A 23,934-nucleotide genomic window follows, 5' to 3' on the forward strand; every position below is an offset into this window, starting at 1 on the left:
TACACAGTATGAGGTTAATACAGTCAGTATCAAGTAAGTACATTTCAATACAATACCATAAGGTAAATGAGCCCTGTAGCACAGAGTGGTAAGCTGCAGTACCGCAGCCCAAGCTCTGGTCACAACCTGAGTTCAATCCTGGCGGAAGCTGGGTTAAAATAGCCAGTTCAAGGTTGACTCAGTTAATCTGCCAAGAAAATGTTGTGATGCGACATCCCCCCATGGGTCAGTAATGACTCGGTGCTTGCACACCTTTACCTTTTTTACCATAAGGTAAACATAAGGTAAACCTATACAAGTTTAAAGACATAGCATTAGCAGGATCCAAGACATAGCAGAAAATACTGAAGCAAAACATAATCAATTCTAGGACTAACGTTAGACAACATGGAGCACTGGTTGTACATAGGAGTACATATTTAAAGCATCAGATAATATATAAGGCAAAAATGGTGATGAAGTCTATGATCCCCAACTCATTAGTGAAGCATCTGAGACCCCATCCCTACAATACAGCCCTCCCATTTGAGTAAAAAGCCTTTTTGAATAGTTCGGTTTTGCATCGTTTACAGAAAGCCAGGAGGGTGGGGGCTCTTCTGACTTCCTCAGGCAGGTCATTCCACAGGATAGGGGCCACCACAGAAAAAGCCCATGTATGGCTGCTGCTGACTTCACCTGTATGCAGCCTGGTACCTACAGGAGACCCTGTTCAGATGAGCAAAGCTGCCATGGAGGAACATTGCATTGTATTACCTTTAGAAAAAAATCCCTCCTGAATACTGCCCATAGTTTGCAGAATGCCAGAAGATGCCAATCTGAGCTGGCATAGCACAGATATACTTCATTGCCCCAAACACTAGGCCTAAAAGAGGCATTTGGGGAGTAGGCTTGGACGTTGGTAATGAATCAACTTGGTGCTTGCCTAATTCCTTCTGTCCTGTAAGCATCTCTAACCTAACCATCTACTGTCTCCACTGGTGACATACTGACACTAATCTTTACTATGGCCATTTCCACACACGTTGAATAATGCACTTTCAATGCACTTTCGTAATCCTTTAGAAGTGGATTTTTGGTTCCACATGTGGAAAATCAGTTTCAAATGTTCACTAACGAACATTGAAAGTGCATTATGCAACATGTGTGAAAGCAGCCTACGTGCCTTATACTTAGTAAGGAAGCCACACATAAGGGGGATAAATCCATGATTCCCCAGAAATTCGTCTCTAACAAACTGACTTTTTGAGGATACTAAGGGGCAATTCACCTAAAACCAGTGACAAAAGTCCCAGTGATTCTGAACAGATGAAATGTGAAAGATTACTCAACTGGAGTGCATCATGGTTGACCCAAACTCCACAGTGAAGCAAACTATGGGGGGGGGGGGGATATTGTGGGGTAAGAGACAAAAGAGAGGAGAAAGTTTCAGGAAGTGGGTTGACCCCTACACAAGACTGCTATTAGTCCAGATTAAATTACCTAACCAAAGATTGCCACTGTTTATACTGATAGCCAAGGAGCAGGAATGCAGTCATGAGCCCACTCATAAGCATGCACAGAAAGGGTGAGAAATTCCAGGCCTTTAACCCGTGATTATGAATGCCACAAGGGGGCTAAAGTGCATTAATCCACTCTAAGTAATCTTCAGCATGGGGTCTGCTACTTGCTACTGCATTTACAGTGCCATCTTAAAACGGTCACACCCTTCTAAGCCCAATTGTAAAACAATGGAGCTTTTAGATCATTGTATTAACCCTTCTTGATCGACTAAAAAACTCCCTCTGGTTAATCAGGCAGAAGATTTAGAAAGAAATTAATCATTTTAATGCCAGTATTTTCGAACAACTTACATAAGGCTGGTGCCATCTTAGAAGAGACAAAAAGAATTCCTCCTGTAACATATGCACACTCCGTCTCGAAACAAAGGCTGCAATCCGATGCATAATTACCTGGGAGTAAGCCGCGTGGAATAAAGTGGGACACATGCACAAGCAAATGAGCACTGGAAGTGTACCTTTTATTTACATGCAAAATTGATAAATACTTGTTTTCTCTGTGTGTGTGTCTCAAGTTTTCTTTGTATGGCTGTACAGCATCAAAAGGCTGTTGATCTTTCCAGCGGTGACGCAAACGCATCTCACAGAAAAGAAACCGCTCCGGATCGCTGTTATGCCGCGCTTGTTTCGTTGACCTACTACAAGTAGTATCTGTCAGCTGCAGCGTGCAGAAATACCTTTTCAGTTGGCGTTCCTGTTCCGTTTTTTAATCTTTGGAGGAGGGTTCAATCCTGCAAGGAGGTTCAGTTAAGAGTGTCTTCTAATCGGATCAAACTTTGGACTGTGCCACAGACACTTTCTCAAACATCTTAAGGATCAAAAAGAGTTTCAGGTGTAAGCTTTTCAGAGTCAAAGTTCCCTTCAGACAAATGGTATTCATATATCCTGAAACTCTTGTTGGTCTTTAAGGAGCTGTTCTGCTGCAGACCAAGGCGCCTGAAACCATTGCCAGACATATTCATGCACACGCACGTTTGGCTGCCTTCGAAGGATGCTGTTGTATCCCCGTTCAGTCGCTGCGAAAACTGATGTCAATGGAATTTGCTTCCGAGCAAAAGGGCGTGAGGGCAGCTGCATGTCTGTAACTGCATCCACGCTCATTGGGTGGCGGGCGGGGGGGGGGGGGAGAGGAGGCACCATTCCAATCTGTGGCATGTAGGACCCAACTACATGTTTTAATATGCTTTCTGTTTTACCAAACTGGTCTCAGTGCACCTGAAGGATGGAGTCGACATGGCTTTGATATCAGGGACCCTAAGTCCAGATGTGCAGAAACTAGCGATGATCACTCAGAAAGAACGGGGAACTCTGCACATGTTCAGAGGTGTGCTGTGATTTAGTAACCCCTTGCACCTAAAAATAGTTTTGGGAGCTAACCCTGAGCTCCAATTAAGGTATGTGTCCCGGACATGCTCCCAGAAATATTCAAGTATACCTAAATCCATTCTGGGGGCTGAAATGTTTATTTTTAAATGTTTGGTGCCTGGTTATTTATATATAGATTTCTTACTCTGGCCAGTACCCAGATACAGAAAAAAGATCTAGACTTTCTGAATTGTCCCCCCTCCTCCCTCAACAAACTAAGGCATTCAGGGAATAAATGTGAGTGGTTGGGCTGCATCTTGTAACTATTTTTTTTAAAAGAAGTGCTAACTTCTACAACATTGGAAATGTTAAAAGCCCGATCTGCCAGCCAAGGCGACTGACCCATTTTGTAGATGGAAGCGTAAAAGCAGGCTACGTTTAACAATTTATCTGAAAGGGTGGTAACTCCATTTGGAACCACGCAGTAAAGGCCGCCTGTGAAGATGGGAGCTGAATTCATGCGTTTTAAGGGCTCTGGACATCACCGACCCTTTTCATGCTATCAGCACAGTCCTAAACATTTGTAGGCAAATCGCACTAAGTTCAGTGGAACCTTCTCCTAACGGTTTACTCAGAAGAAAATCAAGTGGGAGATCAGTGGGTCTTTCTGGCTCGTCAGTTGTTTTTGCTGCATTAATCTGATATTTTAAAACGGCAAGCGATCAATAATGAATTATACGCTATGAAATCAACAGTGCCGGTATTATTATTATTACCTATAAATTGCAAGCACAGAAATCGCCCACCACATTGGGCATCGCTATTTGAAAGCCAACACTTAGTCGACAGCTAAACCCTTTTTCCATAGTATAAAAATAGGTAAGCAGCTTTAAGAAAGTCTGTTTGGCGGTGAAGTAGAGTTATATTCTCACGTTAAAGGCCTGCATGAAATCTATTGTGCCCCTCGGTGTGTGAGAGAGAAGGTAACCCAATTTTATCGCCTGCTTGCCAACCTGAGCCCATTTGAGCAAAGTATCGCAGGTGTCTAATGCCCGAGTGCAAGATTACTACTAATAAACTGCAGGCAAAAAAGGGATATAATTTCAAATTGATTTACTATTGCTGTACTTGAGTTCCACTGAAATAAGCTGAAACTAGAGTCGGGGGAAAGTCCTTAAACTCGGCTGAAGGAAGGCTCCTAAACCCATTGATTAGGAAATAAACAGTATAATTTCCAATTATTGCACCATACCATAATTTGCATTTAGGATTATAGATTACTTACAAAACACTATTTAATCAGTTAATATGCTTCACCTGGAATCAATTGAGCTTGGCTTCCCCCCTCTGTCCTGCGGATCCTGTTCCTAAAACCCCTGCAAGTGATCTGTGCTTAAGGACAAACTGCGGCGTGTCTCGCATCCATTTCATACAGGAAGACAGACTTTGCAGTAGATTTGGAAGCTGTAGCAACTATATAGGCTGCAGTCATAGGCTACGTTTTCCTGGGAATAAGACCCACTGAATAAAATAGGACTTACTTCCAGGTAAACCTGCTTAGTATTGTTTGCTCTAAGCCTTGACCGTAGTTGTGGAGCTACATGGCCCTGGAATGGACGCTTAAAATTTGTTTCTAAAGAAGTTTATCACACTTCTTCAGATTCAAGTTGCTTGCTTGCTTGCTTGCTTTCTTGGACAGATGTGTTTTTAAGGTAACTCATTAAGCAGCTGGCCTTCCTATTTGGGTTTAATCATTAAGAAGTGGGTCGTTTTAAAGGTCCATTTTCGACCCTCAATGGAGTCACAATTTAACTGCGGTGTCAACAACCCGCTACAGTTCCAAAACGCTTTCCTTCTCTTTTTAAAATGTGTTCTGTGGTGGAAAAAAAGCCAAAGAGAGGAAGAGGGAGGGGAGAGAAACCCCTGCTCTATATTTTTGTGCCGTAGCAATAAATGACTTGGCAAAAGCATACACACACAAGAGCGGATGATGTTACAGCGCCCTGGATCTGCGGAGGTCGCAGCTTCCTGCCTGGACTTCGAGGGCCAGAACAAACCTATATGTGAGGGCGGGAGGGGGGGAGCGGAATAAGGCAAAAAGAAACGGAACCCCCTTTCTCCCAGATTAGATATTCGCAAACTGAATAAGACGTTGGGGGGGAGGCATCTGGGGACATCTCATTCCGGACTGGAGAGACTCCACTCGGCCAATTTAGACATATCGCCCACATCTGCTAAAAATGCTCTCAATCTGATTCTCAATCTGATCTGTGCAATTGAAGGATCGGGACGCCGAGGTTACGTTCGAAAAAGGGGCCGTGGGCGGGATCGCATTTATTTGGAAGGAATACTCAAGGGGTTCACTGAGATGCACTTTGTTACAGCTCGGTTTATGAGCCCAACTTAACTTCCACCTGTTTCGTCCAGGATCTGAGGTTTCTGTCTCTCTTTCATGTTTTATAATATCCCTAAGTAAAATCGAAAGGTTAGATGCGGCAGATAGTTGAAACTTACTTATTTTTGTTTAAGAGATTCAACAATCGTGCATTATATAGCTGAACAGAAAAGCAACATTCCATTTAGGGTTGCATTTGCGCCACGTACAGAATGGAAAACATGGTGTCTATACTGAAAAAAAACAAATCATCAACTGGAAACCATAGATATGGTTTGTCTGCGCCAAGCGCCGCAGTTATTGCTGCAGGGAACAAATGTTGTCCTTCATGGGAGCATTAAAAAGACCCATCAGTTTTCGGGGTGTTCTGTTCATATACGATGCCTGGCCCCTTCCAGTGTGTTTGGAGGGAGGGGAGGTTAAAAGATTTCTGGAACCCGCAAGTAAAAGTTCTCAGCGTTCTTTCTTAGATTTTACTTAGTTAAATCCGACAGAGGTTTCATTTTTTCTCAGCACGACAGTAAACTAGTACCTACGGCTACAGGCAACCAACCGTTCTCTTTAAAAAGGCAACCCGGATTAAACAGCTCGTAGTTTGCACCGTATTTCTTGGGACAAGGCGGGGGGACTTCAGAGTTCCCGAATACTTTAAACAGCATTGTAGTAACTGAATTAGAAAACCCCCCTCCTAAGGAACCTCGGAAAGGACTGGAAATTAAACAATTAATCCGATTACAATAGTTTATAACTACACTTGTTGGGGAGAGTTAAGCACGTAGTCACAAGCATAATAGTAAAGGCCTCATCTCCTCGGGTTCTTCCTGTGTACATGAGAAGGCTGTATGTATCAGACATAACGTGATATTTAAAACACGGTAATTGAATTTCCGTTGCTATAGAAATGTTGCTCCTAAAGCGATCCTTTAAATAAATATAATCAAGAGCGGTTGAAGGAGAATGCAACTAATGCCTCGATTTCGGGAGCAGAACTCAGCTCAAAAATTACACATAAATATTGTTAGTCTTCTCGTAATTTCCATTTATTTAGGAGTGAAAACCTAAATAACCAACCAAACCGGATTGAAATAGGTTGACGGGAGATCTTTCCAGATAGGAAGAATAATCGCCAGTGAGAATAACAGAAATGTTCAATAACGCGTCTCTATTTTGTAATATGTTTTCACAACTGGTATTAAGAGGTTTATTTTTAAAATGTTTATTTTTAAAAGTGTGCACAGCTCGATCCTCTCCTGAGAAGGAAGTCCCCTTGAGTTCAATGAGGTCAATAGTTTGCAGGAATACTACTTTTACTGCCTAAAGGTTTGCAAGCCCTTATCAGCAACAGCAACACACACACCAAATTATTTTTCTCCTGGTGCTTAATTTGGAGAAGATGATAAACTGACCGAACTACATTTCTCAGGCCCCTGATTCAAACAGGAGCAGCCGCGCTGAAGTTCACCAAATACAGAGTAAAGGCGGACTGCCGAAGTAGAGCCAAGCGCTTAGCGCGATCCGCGTTTCAAAGGAACCCAAAAATCTTTTAACTGCCTACTCTTTCTTTCCTCAGGGGAAGCCAAAGAAATCACAGAGGAGAGGTTGGAGCTCATTTAATCATCTAGAGACTCTTAAGAGGCATTTTAATTTCATTCCTTCCCTTTGCGGAACTGTCTGGTCCCAAAACGGCCACAGCGAGCAGGAATCAAGACGGGCCCCACATCCGCATGTCTTCTGGGTTAAATAATGTACATTTTCCAGGGGCCAGAGCAGGAGCCACGGGTATTGTACAGAGAATGAATTATTTTTGTTGGTCTTTTTAGGCTACGAAGAGTGAAGGTTTTAAAAAGAGAGAGAAGGCAGGAAACCCCTCAGCGAGCTCCTAACAGTATTATAGCTGAAGTACCCAGGAAAGCAATTGGGGTGAGCCGACGATCTGAAGGATCACCCTAGCAAAGAGATTTCTCGTAAGACAGCCTACTCGTCACTTAATGGGGATTTAATGATTCCTTATATTCTATAACCATCTTATATTTATTAATAAGAGCGGTTATAGAGCGATGTAAGGATCAGTTTCAGGCACTGTAACATAACATAAAGGAACATAATTGAATCTAAACTGCCTCTCAGCTGCAGGACTGGCAGTATAGGGCTGAAATATTTTTCTTGAAATAAATGGGGTGAATCACTTCGAAGGAAATATTCCTAGGGCTGCGGTGATCTTTGGAAACTTGGCTGCTCTAGAAATTCTCAGGATAGCTCAAACGAGCCCAGGCGTTTCCGAAGGAAGCATAGGGACCCGGAGGACCCCCCCCCCTCCAGACGATCATGGAGGGGGGAGTCTTTTTACTGCCGTGGTGGTGGACTGTACAACTACAGCAAACTCTTGATAAGAGTCCCCCCCCCCAAGAAGAGGCCACGAAGTCACCCAGTCCAGCCCTCTACAGACCTCCTCCCCCTTTCTCCCAGTTGGCCACAGACAGGAAAGAACGAAGTCCCACTCAAGTCCTATGGATTTCAACAGAACCTACTTCCCAGCAAACATTATCTGATCAAATCCAGCACGTACAGACATGATTGCAGTCAAGTTACCTTATAATCAACCCCCATAGATTTCAATGGTATTTGCTTCTAAATTAACATGGAAGCACTAAGGAGAGGGTGATAAAACCTGACCTGGAACTCAGCCTATCTGAAGGAAGAGAGGTTTTTCCCATAGTCGAGGCTGGTAAAAATAAAGCCAGTGGGAACGGTCTAACACCCCCAGGGGCCATGTGAGTGAGGACCCTCCTACTTTTCTTTCTGGCCTCATCTCTTACAAGCTGTAAACCAGCCATTTGTTTTCCAAATTCGGGAAGTCGGGGGTCATATACAGGGCGGGAAGCAGGTGACTCAGGCGAGTAAGCCAAGCCAGATTTTACAGCCAAGGCAATTTCGCCGCCAGGGTCACCGTCCCTGGAAGGGACCAAGGGAATTCTAGCCTGTCGGCCAGGTGCTGAAAACAGATCGCCTCTAGGGACGTTTGGTCCTTGCAAGCAAGTGGGCTTTAAAAACAAGCCGCCACCCAGAAGCAAGATTTGTTTTAAGCAACTCTATCTCCCTTCTAAGGGGAACGAAAATTATCCCCAAGAGCGCTGCGTGGGCCTCCGGGAGGTGATTCTCCGCAGCCGCCTGCTGCGACGGAACTAGCAATCTCTCCCGCTGTCAGCCCGAATCGACCAGATGCCAGGCCGGCGCGCTGCGCCTCGCGTCGCTCTCCGGGTGAGCTCCCAGCCGAAAGCGCGGCTCCAGGCGCCGCGCGGGCAGACCCACCGCCCGGGGCGTGGAGGAGCTTCCCGGGTACTCGGTCTAACCCGCGGCTGAAACCAGCGCGGGCCAGGAGGGCGAATCGCGGCGCTTCGGCGTTGATTTGAGTTTGAGGCTGTCCAATATGAAAACGATTCTTCTGTCTGCCAAACTGGCGCTCCCCACCTAACCGTTAGCGCCTTTATTTGGCTGCCGGGGCTGCTTACAAATGGAGGGGAGGGTAGGCACTGCCTGCATGGCCCGGGCCGGCCAGATCTCAGCAGATCTGAGAAGCTCAGCAGCGCGGGCCGCGGCAAAGCACCTGGCTCTGTGTCTTTCTGGCCTCGAAACCCCCCTGCAGGGTCGGCTGAGACCCCACAGCACCTTCGCACTGGCACTACACTCGGCAGGTCTCTTCCCAGGTAGTACTCCCGCGCTCAGCAGGCTTATTCCCAGTAAACTCGGTGCCAAAATACCCTTATCGAGAAGGAAGTTGGTCAGAAATGGGTTGGACTTGTTTTTAAATAATAATAAACGCTTAGATGAGTGCCCCTCACTGGCGCATGGGCGTCCACGAAGGGCCTGCCTGGCTTCAGTTAAACACATACAAAGGTAGAAGCAAGTTCCACTGCAGTCAGTGGATCTCTTTCCACGAGAGTCTTTCCACCGCGATCCTCAACAGCGGTTGCTTGGCTGGTTCCAGATACAAGTGTAATTGAGGTCGGGGTCGAAAGACACGAGTCTGCTTTCCAGCCCTCAGTTAGAGCCAAGCTACAAGTGAGGAATTACACTTGCCAGGCAAGTGAACAGACTCAGGTGTATTCCAAGTGGAGCGCAAGTGAACAGGGAGGAATACACGTGAGTCTGTTCACTTGCCTGGCAAGTGTAATTCCTCACTTGTAGCTTGGCTCTTAGTCGATGAGACGGGAAGATCACTACGGGCTCGCTTAGGCCACTCCGTTCAACGTCTAGTAAGAAGCGGTCGGGTGATCTCCTGAGGGTTCAAGGCAGCCTGAAAACTTCAAGGAGCGCAGGACAGTTCCCCCTTTCCTTGTCGTTTCCCTGACATGCGGCCAGTACACTAGAAGGCCCTTCTCCTGCGCTGGCTCCCTCATTCCCACTCATTCCCCCGAACTTCATTTTCTCTAGGAGAGACACACTGCTGCTGAGAGGGCCCACAGTCGCGGTCTCCAGTACAAGATCTCCTCGACAGCCCTTGTCTGAGCCTTGCCTGCCTCCCACAACAGGGAACACCGCCGAGTCACATTTTGTGCGAAGGGCAGTTTTTCTTCTTGTTCTGATAGAGCCTCATTAATTTGTATTCTCCTCTATTCCTCAGGACGCCCTGCCGGCCCCTAATAGAAACAAATGCATAACTATACTTCTCTGCTGCTTTCTCCAGATGGTTACCGTTCTTAAATGTCACTAGATAGTGTGTAACTAGCTAGGCTGTACACTTCTCTTTACTTTCTTAGGATTGCTCTAACATGCTTCGTTCTTCTGAACAAGAATCTGAACAAGCCCGAGCTGGCCCCTCTGCCTCGGCAGGGGCTAACCTTAAGGACTAAATACCTTCGGGTAAATAAATAAAAGTGGGGGGGGGGGAGAGAAAGCTGTAAAGCTCCGAGACAGCCCTGTTAAAATCAAGGGTCTTCCCCCAGGAAATCCGGCCCTGAGATGAGGAGGACTAGGCAGGATCTAGGCCCGAGGGGCGACCTAGAGCCGCTTTAAGTCGGGGGTCTTATTGGGGGAGCGTGGCGTTCAGAGATCGGCCCCCCAAAGCTGCGCAACGAGTCCTGAGTGTTGAGGGCGAGGAGAGGACTGAAGCCGCCCCTGGGGCGGGGCCCTCCTCCCTGCCCGCACACGGGGAGCCGGGGCCTCGAGATGCCCTGGGCGGATCAGGGCCCGTCCCGTCCCAATCCGGCCAGGTAACTCAAGGGCGCCGGGCGGGCGGGACTCACCTTCCGGGAAGACGGCCCTCATCTTCAGGTAGCTGGTGGTGAGGCGGATGATGGAGGCCTTGTCCAGCTGGGAGGTGATGGCCGAGGGCAGTGGCAGCAGCTTGGCCAGCTCGTAGAACTCGCCGTTCTCCTTCTCCCGGCGCGTCTTGGCAGCGTTCTTGGACTTCTCCTTCATGGCGGCTGATGCGGGGCCAGGCGGAGGCCGTCACTGGCATAGTAGGGCCCGGCCGCTCCCGCGAGTGGGGCTCCCGGCGCCGCTCGGGCCGGCCAAGACTCAGCCGCGGCGCTCTCAGCCCCCGGCCCCTCCGGCCCCGATCGCCAAGCGCAGCCTCCGCACCAAGGTCAAGCGCGCCCGGCGACGGCGGCGGCGCTCTCCGATCCCGGAAGCCGAGCTCGAGCCGGGGGCGCCGAGCGCGAATCCCGCGGCCTCCGGGCTCCCAGGACGAGGAGCCGGACAGGCGTCGCGCTCTCCCGCCGCCCCACTTGCGTGCCGAGGGCTTATTTCAGCGCCTGGGGCCGAGCCCGGAGGTCCTTCCGCAGCCACAGAGAGGCCGACTAAAGGGGATCCATCTCCGTCCTCGGGGAATCCCGGTGGTCTAGAGGCAGCGAGCGGCGCTGGCTGGTGGTCAGGATTCCGGACCCAGCGAGCCGGGCGATGGAGCTCCCGCGCCGGGTTCGCCTTCCTAGAGCCTGATCGAGGAGCCGGTGGACGCGGCGCTCAGACCCAAAGCGAAACCTGCCCCCGCCGCGGTTCGGCGCCGGAGCTCTCTCGCCTCCTCTAGTCTGCCGGGCTCGAAAAAGCAGCTCTGAAGTGGCCGCCTGGGTTGGCTCCCGGGCGAGGCAGAAAGCGAGGGGAGGGGGCGCCCCAGTGACGTGTCTGTCCCGGGCGACCGCAGCAGCGCCGTCGAAGCCACACAAATGCACCGACGGCCCAATTAACACGCGAGGGGGGGGTGCATGCGCGCCTCCGCCCGGTCACTCTCCGCCCGAGCCTGCCCAGCTCCCCCCCCGCCTCCTGCGGCAACTGTCCCTGCAGCCGGCCTGTCAGTTTCACCGCCACCCTGCTGGGGCCACGAGCCAGTCGCCTCCCAACCTTCTGACATTCTCTATTTTCAACAGGCTTACTCCGAAGTAAATGTGATTGATTCCATAGCGCAGACTTCCAAGGAAGACCTGCTTGGGGGGATTTCAGCGATTTTAACGGACTGGACCAGGAGGCTGCAGAAAGGGGAGTGCTCTCGAGGGTCAGACCCTGAGCCCCCACAAGCCTCGGCAAATCTTTGGGGACAAATAGCGAAGTCCGGTTCAGGCTGCATTTCTAAGAACACTAGGGAGTGAATCGGCGGGACTTCGAGACCTACTTCGAAGTGGGTTAAAACCTGTTAGGCTCGGTTGAGGTTTTAACTGGTAATAATCTTGATGATTTAGGCTTTTATGTTTTAACTTCCTAAGCCACCTGGAGCAGGTTCTCTGGAGAAGCGCCGTTTATTTAAATATTCCAAATTGGTTTTCGCGAAGGCCTTTTCGTCTGAATTAAGCTGCGGATCAAGCTATCCCCGGTTTTGAAACGAACGTGATACTTCAGTGGTTTCTAGCTAACTACACCAGTTCTGCACTTTCAGATGAATTGTGGGCTGTGCACGTAGTTTGACAAGGAAGCCGAGACAGACTGGATCTGCAGTCTCAAAAGCCGCCTTGAATTCAACGGGACTAACCCGAGTCCTATGTCAACCCTTCATTCTGGAGATCAAGTGTTCCTGCTCTGGGCCCGACCGTATGTATTACTATGAAGTAAGTCCCACCGAGGACTTACTCCCAGGTAGGCCGACACAGGGCTGTGGGCTGACAGTGCCATCCTGCGCAGAGTTGCACCCTCCCACGTTAAAGCAATTAGAACGGGGTAACCTTTTAGCGTTGCACTGTGAGTTAACTAACTTAACCTGATTACCGCCCCCCCCCCGTCCAAAACGGTAAACTCTGAACAGACTTTAGAAAACGAAGCCTATCAGAGGCCGTGCGCCTTGCTTCCGAGTAAACATTCCTGCAGGCTGTCTTGAAACTCCGCTTCACTCGTGAGTTAATGCGAATAAGGCTGGGCGGTGGACTGGCGTCCCAAAGTACCAGATATACCGAACCTCGCGTGACGGCTTGGGCCGCGGGTTACAGCCCGGGAGGCCGAACTCTGCTCCCCACAGCTCTCTCGGGGTCAGTGGCTCCGTGTAGAAAACGACGGGGGCCAGTAATGCCCCCCAAAGGGCGGCAGCTCAAGGCCCACGTCCCTTGCCAAGGACCGAAAGAGGCCCACAACTTGGGCCACGGACTCGGCGGCGGCTGCGAAGGACGTTGTTCCGCGGCCGCAGCGCTCCGTTGGGCTTGCGGCCGCAGAAGACAGCAGAACCCTGGGGCGGGAGGCGAATTTGGACCGAGCCAGGGGTACTTCTTGTTCCCCAGAGAAAGCACCTTCTCGAGGACTCAGGATTCACCGGGAAGCTGAAGGGGAAGTTCCTGGGATCTAAGGGCCTGAAGCGGGAACTAAGGGCGGGGGACAGCCCCGGCTCGTCCCATCAGCCCTAGGAGGCGGAAGGCCAGACCCGGCCAGTTCGTGCCCCCTCCCCGGGAGACCTCGCCTCTCGCCAAAGGGCAGCCCTGGGGCTCAGGTCCCTTGCCCGCCGGCGCCCTGGCCCGAGAGCCCGAAGCCAGCTCCAGAGCGGTCGAGCGGACAGGCAGCCCCGCCTTGTTGCTCGGAGCCCAGAGACGTTGCCCGGGGTTGCAGCCTTCTTTCCAGAGGAAAAGGCTTGCACGGGAGGCGCACTTCTATATGGCCTTCTGGTTTTATCCGATGGACGATCATTTAATGTTGGATAAATATGAAGTATGTTCCGAAGCGCTTTGCTTTTTAAAAAAGTTTCATTATAGTCGCCAGTGGAGAAATCCTATCAGACTGGGTGAAATTGTCGCGGAGTAAAGGCGCTTGCGGAACGAGGCTCTGCATCCCGTCCCTCCAGGTGCTCCCGCTTCTCCCGGGGCGTCCTCGGACACCGCCTCTGCTCTGCGCGGCCCTCGGGAGGAGCCTCCAAGGGGTTCCCGAAGCAGGCAAAGGAACTGGAGGCCACTCCACTCTAGTCCGCGGGCGCGCAGCCCTCTCCGGAACGCAGCGGGAGAAAGGGGCGTAGAGGCAGGCAGCCCTTCTCGGAGAGTCGAGGCCGGATTCCACTCGGCCATCCGAGGTTCGGAGTTCGGAAGCTCCGGCGGACCTGCTCTGAAAAATGCCGCCTTATTACCTTCGGTTGCTTGTCGGGGCTGGGACCTCACCCCCCTCCCCGCCCCCCAGCCTGGGTGTAAGTTGTGGTGCTGGAATTTATTTCTCGGGACACATGGTAGGGCCGCAGGTGTAGGGATCTTGTCAGGGCCCTATGATCCATAAGGCAGACTAGGCTGAAGCCTAGGGGCCCCGCAGGGACTAGTGGCCCATCAATTTTTTTTTGCTGAGGCACACTCCCACATACATTACAATTAATTGATTCTCTTATATAACCTCTATTAATAAGATAAGTAACTGTTTTCTTATTGAAGTGAAACAGATTGTTCCTTATAACATTTATCAATAAATCATATATTTTAAATAAATAATAAAAATTTTATTCACTTCAGAATATTGCAGTAGACACCTCAAGATGTGCTTTCCTGAAGAGTTCTACTCGCTCAATAAAAATACTTTAAAGAATTGTGAGTAGAATTCTACAGGACACCCTCAAGACGGATATAGGGCTATGTACTGCGGTCTGGTGCCTACCATACTAGGGCCAGGCTGTCAGCTGTAGTGGGGTGAAAGACTGAAGTTCCGGAGGGGGCTGTACCTGAAAGCCTAGGGGCCCAGCCATGGGTTAATACAGCCCTGGATCTTACCCAACACCACCACTCTCTTTGCGTTGCAAGTATGTAGGCCTGAAGATTACCACCACCACATATGCCGAGCATATATCCACACTATATTTTCGCAATCTCAGATTTTGTCCTTTGGTGGAACAGAACTCCTGATTAATTATGTGACATTTTCAGATAGGAGGGAGTGGCGTAAGAACAGGCCAGAAGTGCACTTTAATTCAGGCCCTTAAAGTAGATGGACTCTTCCAGAGGATTATGCTCTAAGTTATTTGTTTATTCACATCATTTATTACCTGCCCTTCTTCCTGAGACTCAAGGCGGATTACAAAACATAAAGAGCTGTTCTATCAGACAGCACAAAACATCCAATAAATGCCCTAATAGGACAAGGATTACCGAATAAAAAACAATACAAACGACCATTTGGCATTTGGGGCCAAATCAGCTTCACAGAGGTCCCGGTCTGGAAAATATTTAAAAGAGCAGGGATGTTAATCCCCCTCGCCCCCCCCTTCATGGCGCCACCTGCTTCCACAGAAAGGTGCCCGGATTCCTGCTTTCTCTTTCCTCAACCGACCTCAGCACGCACATACAGAGTCACAGTTCTCCTCCAGGCGGGCTACCAGCTCTACAGTCGGAAGCCCATCCAGAAAGCAGGTTCTATTGGTGGGATGCAGTTGGGGTTAAACCGCCTCCCCCGATTAACCCGCATTAAGCACGCAGCTGGCCCTTAACTGGCAAAAATTCTCCGGCGATCTCCACGCAGGAGGGTTACTTTCAAACACACCGCACTGAAGTTTTCGCTTTATGCAGTGCTCGTATCTGCAATGGGAAGTGAGAACCGCCACCGACAGCCATTCGATTAGAAAGGGGCTCTATGCCCCTTACTGACCCGTCCTGACGGATACTCCAGCGTGCCACAAATCGCAACACGCAAGCGGAAAGGCTCGTGTGAACGGGGCTACTGACAGAGCCATTTCAGGTGGTGCGGCCATTTGTATAACGCGAGGGGAAACAAGCCTCTAAAGCCACAAAGGGCGAGGGGAGCTTCTGGCTGGAAGCTTTTTACGCCCGACCCGCCTGAAGGTCTCTGGAAGGAAATCTGTATTTCTTGGACAATTAGCAAATGCTCCCTAACAGATTCGCCTGTTAGTAACCCTCCTGCCGAAGAGCTCCTTCTTGGTTAAGGTCGCTGCCTGGGAAGAGAAAAATAAACCAAGCGGTGCCGCAGGAAACGATCAGCTCGTTCTAAAACAAACAGCGCCGGGCCGGGCTTCAGGAGGGGTCCCGCTCCGCTCAGCTGAGCCGAGATTCCCCGGGCGAATAAGCCGGCCCGGCCCGCCCCCCGCCAAGCCCCGGGCATTCGACGGCAGCCGTGGTGCTCTGGCGTCGCCCTTCCCCTGCTAGGGTTTTCCAGACGTTTCAGGTGATGGGCTGCAGTCGAAGGGCGAGAGCCGGGCCAAGGGCGCTTAAAGACCTGCTAGTCTCGGATCTTGCTCCTCCAGTGCCAAATCCGTGGTGTACCCCAGCCCCTTGGCGCGATCTGTTTCTCTGAAGGGGCACCGGCCAAATCACAGCTCAACGCCGTTCAGCGCCGGCGCCCCCTTTCTCTTGGTCGACCTGCTCTGGTTTGATTTCGTCGCATTGTGGAACAGGCGAGGTTTAATAAACTCTGTTGTGACCGAGCTGTAAAATGCAGAGATCTTTCAAGTGAAGATTATAATTTTGAGAGAGGAATGGCTGCCCACGATTGTAGTCACCCACAAGCATCTACAGCTGTTGGCGTGAATTTCGAGCACAACTGCTCGAGCACATCCATCGGGGTGGCTTAGAAATACTTCCCTCACGTGGACTGGCGCTCAAACCCAAGCTGTGACCCCCAACTCTTTTCTTGAGTGGTCCGATGCGTTTCAACGACCTTGACTCAGTGCCTCACCCCTCACAGTTCTGTGAAAAGCGATCGAGGAATATTGGGCACGATCTATCTACAAGCAGGCACGCGTTTACTCCACCCCAGCACGTTTCCTCAGAAGTAAGTGTATTCGGTTTTTCAAGCGGCCAGTAAGAGAGTGCTGCCTCTCTCCTCTCCTTTGTCAACCAAACGGTTCTTGCTTTCTGAGCGAAAAGGCAGTCCGCCCTCGCCTTAAACCTCCCCAGGCAGCCCCGATCCACGCGCCAAGCAGCCCCAAAGGCCGCGCTCCTTTGAACGCTGCGGATCAGAGCCGCCCCACAACTCATTTGCTTGCAGCGGTTTACGCTCGACCGCGCCAGCCGCTTGAACCGGGCCTTGTTCCCAAGGAAGAGGGCTGATCTGTTTCACATACGCGGCTGTCTCCGGGAACAAAGCGACTCCCAGCGCCGTTTTCTCGCAGAGCGTATTTCACGTCTCCCTTTCCTGAGAGGGCGAACTAAAGCCCAGACCGGAGGATGAGTTTTCCATTCCTGGTTTATGAGCGCGAAGGTGGAAGCGTCTTTGAATGGCTGGAAGGGAAAAAAAAGAAGAGATGGGCGGGGGGAGGCGGGCGGAGAGAAAACAGCATCCTGCGCATTTTGTATGGAAGAAACTCTTGATTTCCGTGGGTAAACACGTGTGTGGCATCGAAGCGGACTACAATTCCTTCCCGGCCTGGGAAATGGAACAAGTACTGCCAATGCGAGCCCCAGCACCGGGAGAGTAATGTGTCATCTAACAAACAAGTCCACTTGATTATTATTAGAGATAAAGGGGTCAGGGGGAATCCGTAGCCTCTGAGGGCGCTGGACAGGTTGTAGCAAACCCTATTCTTTTTCAAACGGCTAGCACGTTTCAAGCTTTTGAAACAAGTCCATTGTAACTCTACAACAGGCGATTTATCTAAACCTTAACTTCCCCCCTCCACACAAGTAAACGCAGTTGTTTGGGCAGGGTTCAAACTTTCTCCTCACAAGTCATCGAAGTCTCCTGAGTAAATCCACCCACATTAGTGGAAGCTGCTTAGGAAGACGCGATCAGTACTAAGGGCGGGTGTGGAGCATCTCATCAGAAGAAAGTCCCATCGAGGTAGATATGATCAGTTCCCCCCAAACCAGTAATATCGCAGATCACACACTGCAGCGGTGCCCAATTGAACTCCCCCAATATCTGCTGAAAGTACTGGGATTCACCGTTGATCCTTAAAAAATAAAAGCCCTTACACTGTTTTTTCAGAAGTAAGACGTATCGGTTCCCATAGCATCTTTCCCCAGCTAAGTCTGCTTAACATTGCAATCTAGGGCTGCCTTTCTGTGCGCATTTACTTGGAATTAAGCCCCATTTGATACAGGAAAAGCACTTTCTTCTGAATAAACAGGATTGGGCTGCGGGGCTTCAGTGCCCTTCTTAGGAATGACCATTGGAACTTGGCCAGGGTTTCTTCCGAGTAAAGATAATCGGGCTCCTCTGGTGTTTGCGGCCCAGGAGCCAGATAATCGAGCTAGCAGCCCGCAAACTGAACCCTGGCCTCATGAAGTTGGCGAGGCTGTTTCAGAAGCCAGTGCCCAGGCTTCATCTCTAAGCACTATCCTGAGGGCCAGCCGCCAGCTTATTGAAGCCACCAACCCTCCACGGTGCACGTTTGGTTGTAAGCAGCGAATCGGGACCCTGCCGCAGGGGGGGCCAACACTGCGGTCGAGAGGGCGACTTGCGATGTCCCACCCCCAGGGCTTCATGTTGATTCTCCCCCCACCCGGTCCCGGGAAAGCCGATTCCTCCCGCGCCCCAGAGTTCTCTGGAGCTGTCGAGGCGCGCTTGAGCTCCAGATGCTGCGCGCTCTCCTGACCCGGCTAAGCTCAGGTTTGACCTTCACATTAACACGCTAATAGAAGGAAAACCAAGCCAAAGAGTGAGGCCGAGAAACGTGAAGCCTTTCAAAGTCGGAGGAGCGGGAGCCTGTTTACTTTGCGTCGACTTCTCGGTTTCCTTTGCTTGGGAACCCATGTCTCAATGTAACAGAAACAATGTTTGGACAAAGCCTGCACAAACAAGGCTCCCGCTTTACAAGGCTTAAGGAAGCGCCTTTCATGTCCAGGGCCTGCTGAAAACGCTCTTGATAGCTCTGCCCACCCCACCCCTCGCCATACCCAACTTCTTGTTGGTTGCCTTAATGTTTGTTTCCCTTCTTTAATGTGCAGCCCAGAGAGCGACTCTTTTTGACAAGATCTGCGTCAAGACTGATTAATACAATAATAAACCCATAAAGATCAGGCGCTATATCTAAACAGGCTTTTGGAGAGAGAATAGTTTGGTTTATTTATTTACACTTCCTTTGTCCTACTTCAGGGGGATTTACTATAGTAGGTACAAAACATTTACTCTTAAAACAAAAAAAAAATTGGCCACGATCCAGTCAATCACAGGTCTTTTATAGTGTAACCCTTTGCATATTTACCTATGAGTAAGGCTAAGTGACCACAGTCATGTTCTCAGTAAATACTGCTTGGTTCAAATCCCATTAGGAGAGGCTGTGGGTGCGCTCCTATCTAGTCTGAGGCCACTGGAGTAATTCTACACAGAACTCTACTGAAAAACAGCGCTTAACTCTGCTCCTTTTAAATTAATGCGATGCTTGGCTTACTTGGGAGTAAGTCGCTTTGAAGGCTGTGGGCGTTTCTTTCCAGTGATCCTACTTCTGATTGGGCTCCGTAAATCCTGCGTTTTGAATGGATCATTTCCATGGGCAGTCCATCCTTAATCTTGTTAAGTAAAAGCTCCTAGATTTAAATTACCTTCTTCCCCTCAGAATCTGCAAGGCCTTTACATACTTCCTTGCTAATGAATTGCCATAACATCAATTGAACAAGGCTTACTTTTCAAGCACTTTGTGACCATTTCAGAAGAGTCAACTGTAGTCCTTGAGCAGAGCAAATGAGCCTCATTGCTGTCGGTTGAAGATCCGCCGTGATTGTAGTGACAGCAGAGTTTAAGTGCCAACATTCACATTTGGAGTTTGCAATCCTAGAAATGCTTAAGTGGGAATAAGTCCCATTGAACTTAGTGTCAATATGTTTGGTTTGGGGGATGGGTGGGATGACAATTTGTTAAGGAAATATGTCCAACCGAGCCAAGACAATAAAACAGCAGAGCACTCTGAAGAGCTACTGAATCTGTCCAAGGAAATAGGCTTCACGCTTACAGATGGCTTGGACCGCCATCCACACTGTTGCTCAGAAAAATATTGTTTTCAATGAGATTTACTTTCTGGAATGTTTAATGGCAAGTTGTTGCAATTAGCCTTGCCTTATATTGATTTGCTGATTGGCCTGGCCTAGTCGTGTCTTCAGGTCACAGATTGGATTGGAGATGTCTCAAGACTGTGAAGCTCCTCATGCGCTTGTGCCTAAGTAAATCCCACTGTGTTCAAAAAGGGCTCACTTCCAAGTAAGAGCAGCATCCAGACACACTTAACCACATTTTGGCATGCTTAACTCCACAAGGGACCTGGTGACAGGATTGACTCAAAGTTGCCCCATCCCAATCATACTGCATAGGTATGAGGTAGAGAATTCCATTGATTTCAGAAGAATTGGTTTCCAAAGATCCAAAAAGCAGGAGCTGCCAATATTTCTGAAAACATTTCTGACCTTTCCTTAAACATATTTGGTCACCGCCCAGAGCCCCTGGGATGGGCGGTATATAAATTGAATAAATAAATAAATAAATAAATATTTACTTAAATGCAAATCAGTGGCATTTCTTCAAAGCCAGTCCTTTAAAAAGGGAAATCTTTGAAATTGTGAAGCTTGCAATTTTCTTTGTAAAGAAAGTTTAGTTACCTCCAATTAATAATCTGCCCGCAGCCAGTGCCTCGGCACTAAACCAAGAATTCTGTTAGCAGTTCTACACTTTAACTGATTTGTACATTGCAATCTGAAAGGGAAAAGAGAGTCTTGGAGTCTTTGCAAGGGATATCTGAGGGATTTGTTCACACACACATGTAACTGATTTGAAATCCATACTTCATAGGTGTATGGCTGTTCAAATCTGGTCAGAGGAAGAGAAGGGGGAGGTGACCAATGCTGGGTTGTGACCTCAGGGGCTCAGCCACCAAGTGCAACCTCAATAATGTTCAGGAAATTGCCAATCTGTATTTCAGGTAAGCCAGTTGCTCTCTTGGTCTCCTGGGACAGCCATTGCACAGGGGGAAGGGCTATCAAGTTGGAAGTGTACCATTAATTTATCATTCCTTTTCTCTCTTTTTATGGCACTGGGTTTGCAGGCAACTTCACAAAATTATATAATGTTTGCGTCGCTTCATCACAGCTGAAATGTAAAATGTAATTAATTTCAGAGGGTTGAAGTTTGCTATACAGTCATGCTGGAGCACGTTCCCGGAATTAAAAAAATGGTAGAAAGGAGGCCAGGCTGACCATGGGATGAACTAACAGAAAGTAGCTGATATTCAGGTGCAGCAGTTGGGGAAATTCTGTACCATGGTTGCTGCTTCTCAGATCCTACATGTTTCAGTGTAGGGGAAGCAAGAGTCACAGCAAGGGTCAAAAGCCCTTAATGTATAATAATTTAGATTGCTGGGGTGGGTGGATTTGTTGGGGACTGCTTTTTATAGCTCCTTTAAGTAGAAAACAGCAAGTAGCCTGGAATACTAGGGGATACTGTGGGGAAATTGTCTTAATTTTTTTGCCTTTTGTCCCAATAGCAGTAGGAAGCCTGCATGGAGTACATATACCAAGTGCCATATTGGAACATCCCTATAATTGTGCTTCTCTGTCCACATAATATGTCAAATTATGCAGAAACTGGCATTTACCAGGTTTCTTAATGCCATGCAAGAAGATTGGTATACAATTAAATCTTAGCCATCCTAAGGATTTTAGTCTCAAGTTGTTAGCATTTGGCTCCCAAACATCCAAGGGTTGTTCTTCTTGAGAAATATAGTTCTGCTGCAGCCAAATCAAACCAAACCAAACCAAAAAAAAAAAGACAGGCACTTACAGAAGCATCTGTACAGACCACGGATTTTCAAATGTGAGCCTCCTAATATTGAGAAACAATGGTTTGTCTTTCAAGCAAAATTTGGGTAAAACAAGAACAGGACACCCACAACCACTGGGCATGTGGTAACAATGGGAAAAATGTTATAAAATCCTGCAGCATTTGTGGATGGTGTCAAATGATAAATCATATACATGACAGTAGATCTGAGTCAGCTCAGGATATTTTGAGGCAAAATGTGAAATATCCAAATGTTATCTCCCCCACTGCCATAAAAAATAATAGTTCTTTAAAAGATGATAATTTGCCACCCATCTATGGCATCCAAAATTTCCTACTTGAATTGGCCACCTCACTGTGCCCTTGTTGTATGGGTGGCCCTGCGGCTAGTCACAAGCTGAGGACTAGATTTTTCCACTGCTGTCATGTGCTGAAGTGGTCACATGAATAAGGGCTCAGATGCTTGCTCTCTTACTAGGTCAGGGTGAAGGGGGTTACTTAAAGCAGTGGTTCTGAAGCTAAGCAATGGGTCTCTTTTGAGAATGCAAGACACACAAAAGGGAGGATCCCCGTTTGCAGATAGAACCAGAAGCATTTTCTTCCTAGCGGCAGAGACTGACAGTGTAATCCTAAGAAGTTACTCTAATCTAAACTCATTGATTTCAATTGGCTTAGACTGGAGTGCAATTGGCTTAAGATTGCACTGTGAGTATTGCAGCTGGCACAACTGCTATCCTAACAATGGAGATAGTAGAAAGGCAGGAAATTAATTGGAGCGTGTGGCCTGAACAACTTCTCCCCCTTCTTCTGTGGTTTTAGGAAGGTGTCTGAGATGCTGTGATCAGTGATCTCTAAGGCTAGTGTGGAATTAATACTATAGTCTAATTAATGCTGTAATTTGTTCACTTGGCTTCCAAAAAGATGGCTGCTGTTGGGTTTAGGGATTTGAGGTGCTTGGAAGGTAGACTATATTTAATTTATTAAAAAACTATATTTCCTGTTTATGTATTGCCAAGGGACAATGATTCTTTTCCTCTAAGGGATACATAAGCAATGAACACACAAATGGTAAAGGAAAATATAATTTATTAGGTAACTTAAGTACTCTATAGAAGAATCAGTGCAAGAAAATAATATGCTTACATCCCTTCAGCTGTTGGGAACCTCTGGAGAACAACGAATGGATCTTCTGGAACTGGCCAGCTGTGCAGCACTGTTCTGCAGTTTTAGTCTGCACTGAAGTTTCAATCTCAGGACCATTCCTAAGGCTTTATATACTATCTTAAGATTCATTAATTTAACTTGTGCTTGTAATAATACAAAACTGATCTTGATAGGAGTGATACATCTCAGATATTCCCAAGGCCAACTAATTAGCAGTGGTATGTGGCAAGCATCCAATACAGATAACTGTGCTATCTTCCCACTACTACCTATCCCATTCCAGGTACATAAGTTATAAACAACATACTCCCCAGTTCAGTATATTACCTAGAGCAGAGACAAGTAATTGGGTCTGTAAGGCAACACAGGCACAAATGGAGAAATTGGGGCATGCCACCTGACTCCTCGAGATAAGAATGGTCTTTTCTAATTTGCTTGAAGTGGCTTACCACCAGGATAAAAATGGAATTTTGACACATAAGACTGAAAACAAACTCATATCCCATAAAAAGCAACCATGTCCCATTAAGATGTTCAAGTTTAATAAATTTTTTGGGTGCTAAAGCAAGAATGGCTCATTATATATGAAACAATAGGCTCAGAAACAGACAAAAACAGTCAACTCAGAGAGTTCAGATAAAAGCTAGCTGAAACAAGATGGCCTTATGTAGCTGATGGAACATCACCAGAGAAAACATTCTTTGGGTGTTCTTCTATAGACTGGGTACTACCACAGAAAATGCCTTTGATCATACCAAGGAGGGCTCCTTCAAAGGCAGATGCTGAGCTGACTGGAGGTGTCAGACAGGTGTGTTTGGGAGTTAGTTTAGGAAAAGGCCCATATTCAAAATGTTTGAGAAACTCTGGCTTCTCCTAAAGGATTTTCAAACTGACTTTTGGGAGTGTCAATTAAATCAAAATACAAAATCTTGGTTAGGATGTTCAGAGAAGATTCACAAAGCAGGATGGTTCCTTAGTGAAGGTCTTATTGTTTGGAATCCAGTGATCTACTGATTTAACATTGATTCTGGCTTTTGGCTAAAGGGTCTTGAATGCATCATAGTGTGGCTTCATTGTGTAGTTGAAATGGGAATACAGACCAGTCTCCCTATCAAGAGCAGCCCAGTAACATCTTCAAGTAGATTTATGAGTGTGTACATAATGTGTGCATGGACAATTGGGCAATTGGCCCTGCGATTCTTAAAACTATTTAACCAACAGGGATAAGAAATTCAATAGAATCCCTACTTTATACACATAAACTTGTCACACTATAGGTTATCTTTTCTTTCTTCATAAAGAAAGGCCTATAAAAACACTCAATATAATAAGTATAATATGACCATTTATAGAATAGTATTACAATATGGATAAACCCCATTCAATGATACAGAGAAACATTAAAATAGGTAATTGTAA

The 23,934-nt window shown here is 47.9% G+C and overlaps 1 protein-coding gene across 1 annotated transcript in view; it reads right to left on the reverse strand.

Moving 5' to 3' along the window:
* SIM2 (SIM bHLH transcription factor 2) overlaps positions 1–10,674 on the reverse strand; it is a 71,705-nt gene extending 61,031 nt beyond the window's left edge. Inside the window, exon 1 of the mRNA XM_054973072.1 lies at positions 10,500–10,674. Within this exon, the coding sequence (XP_054829047.1) occupies positions 10,500–10,674 (175 nt within the window). The remainder of the gene's footprint in view (positions 1–10,499) is intronic.
* Between the last annotated feature and the right edge of the window lie 13,260 nt (positions 10,675–23,934).

This window comes from Eublepharis macularius, chromosome 3 (assembly GCF_028583425.1).
Source record: "Eublepharis macularius isolate TG4126 chromosome 3, MPM_Emac_v1.0, whole genome shotgun sequence".
Classification (NCBI taxonomy): domain Eukaryota; kingdom Metazoa; phylum Chordata; class Lepidosauria; order Squamata; family Eublepharidae; genus Eublepharis; species Eublepharis macularius.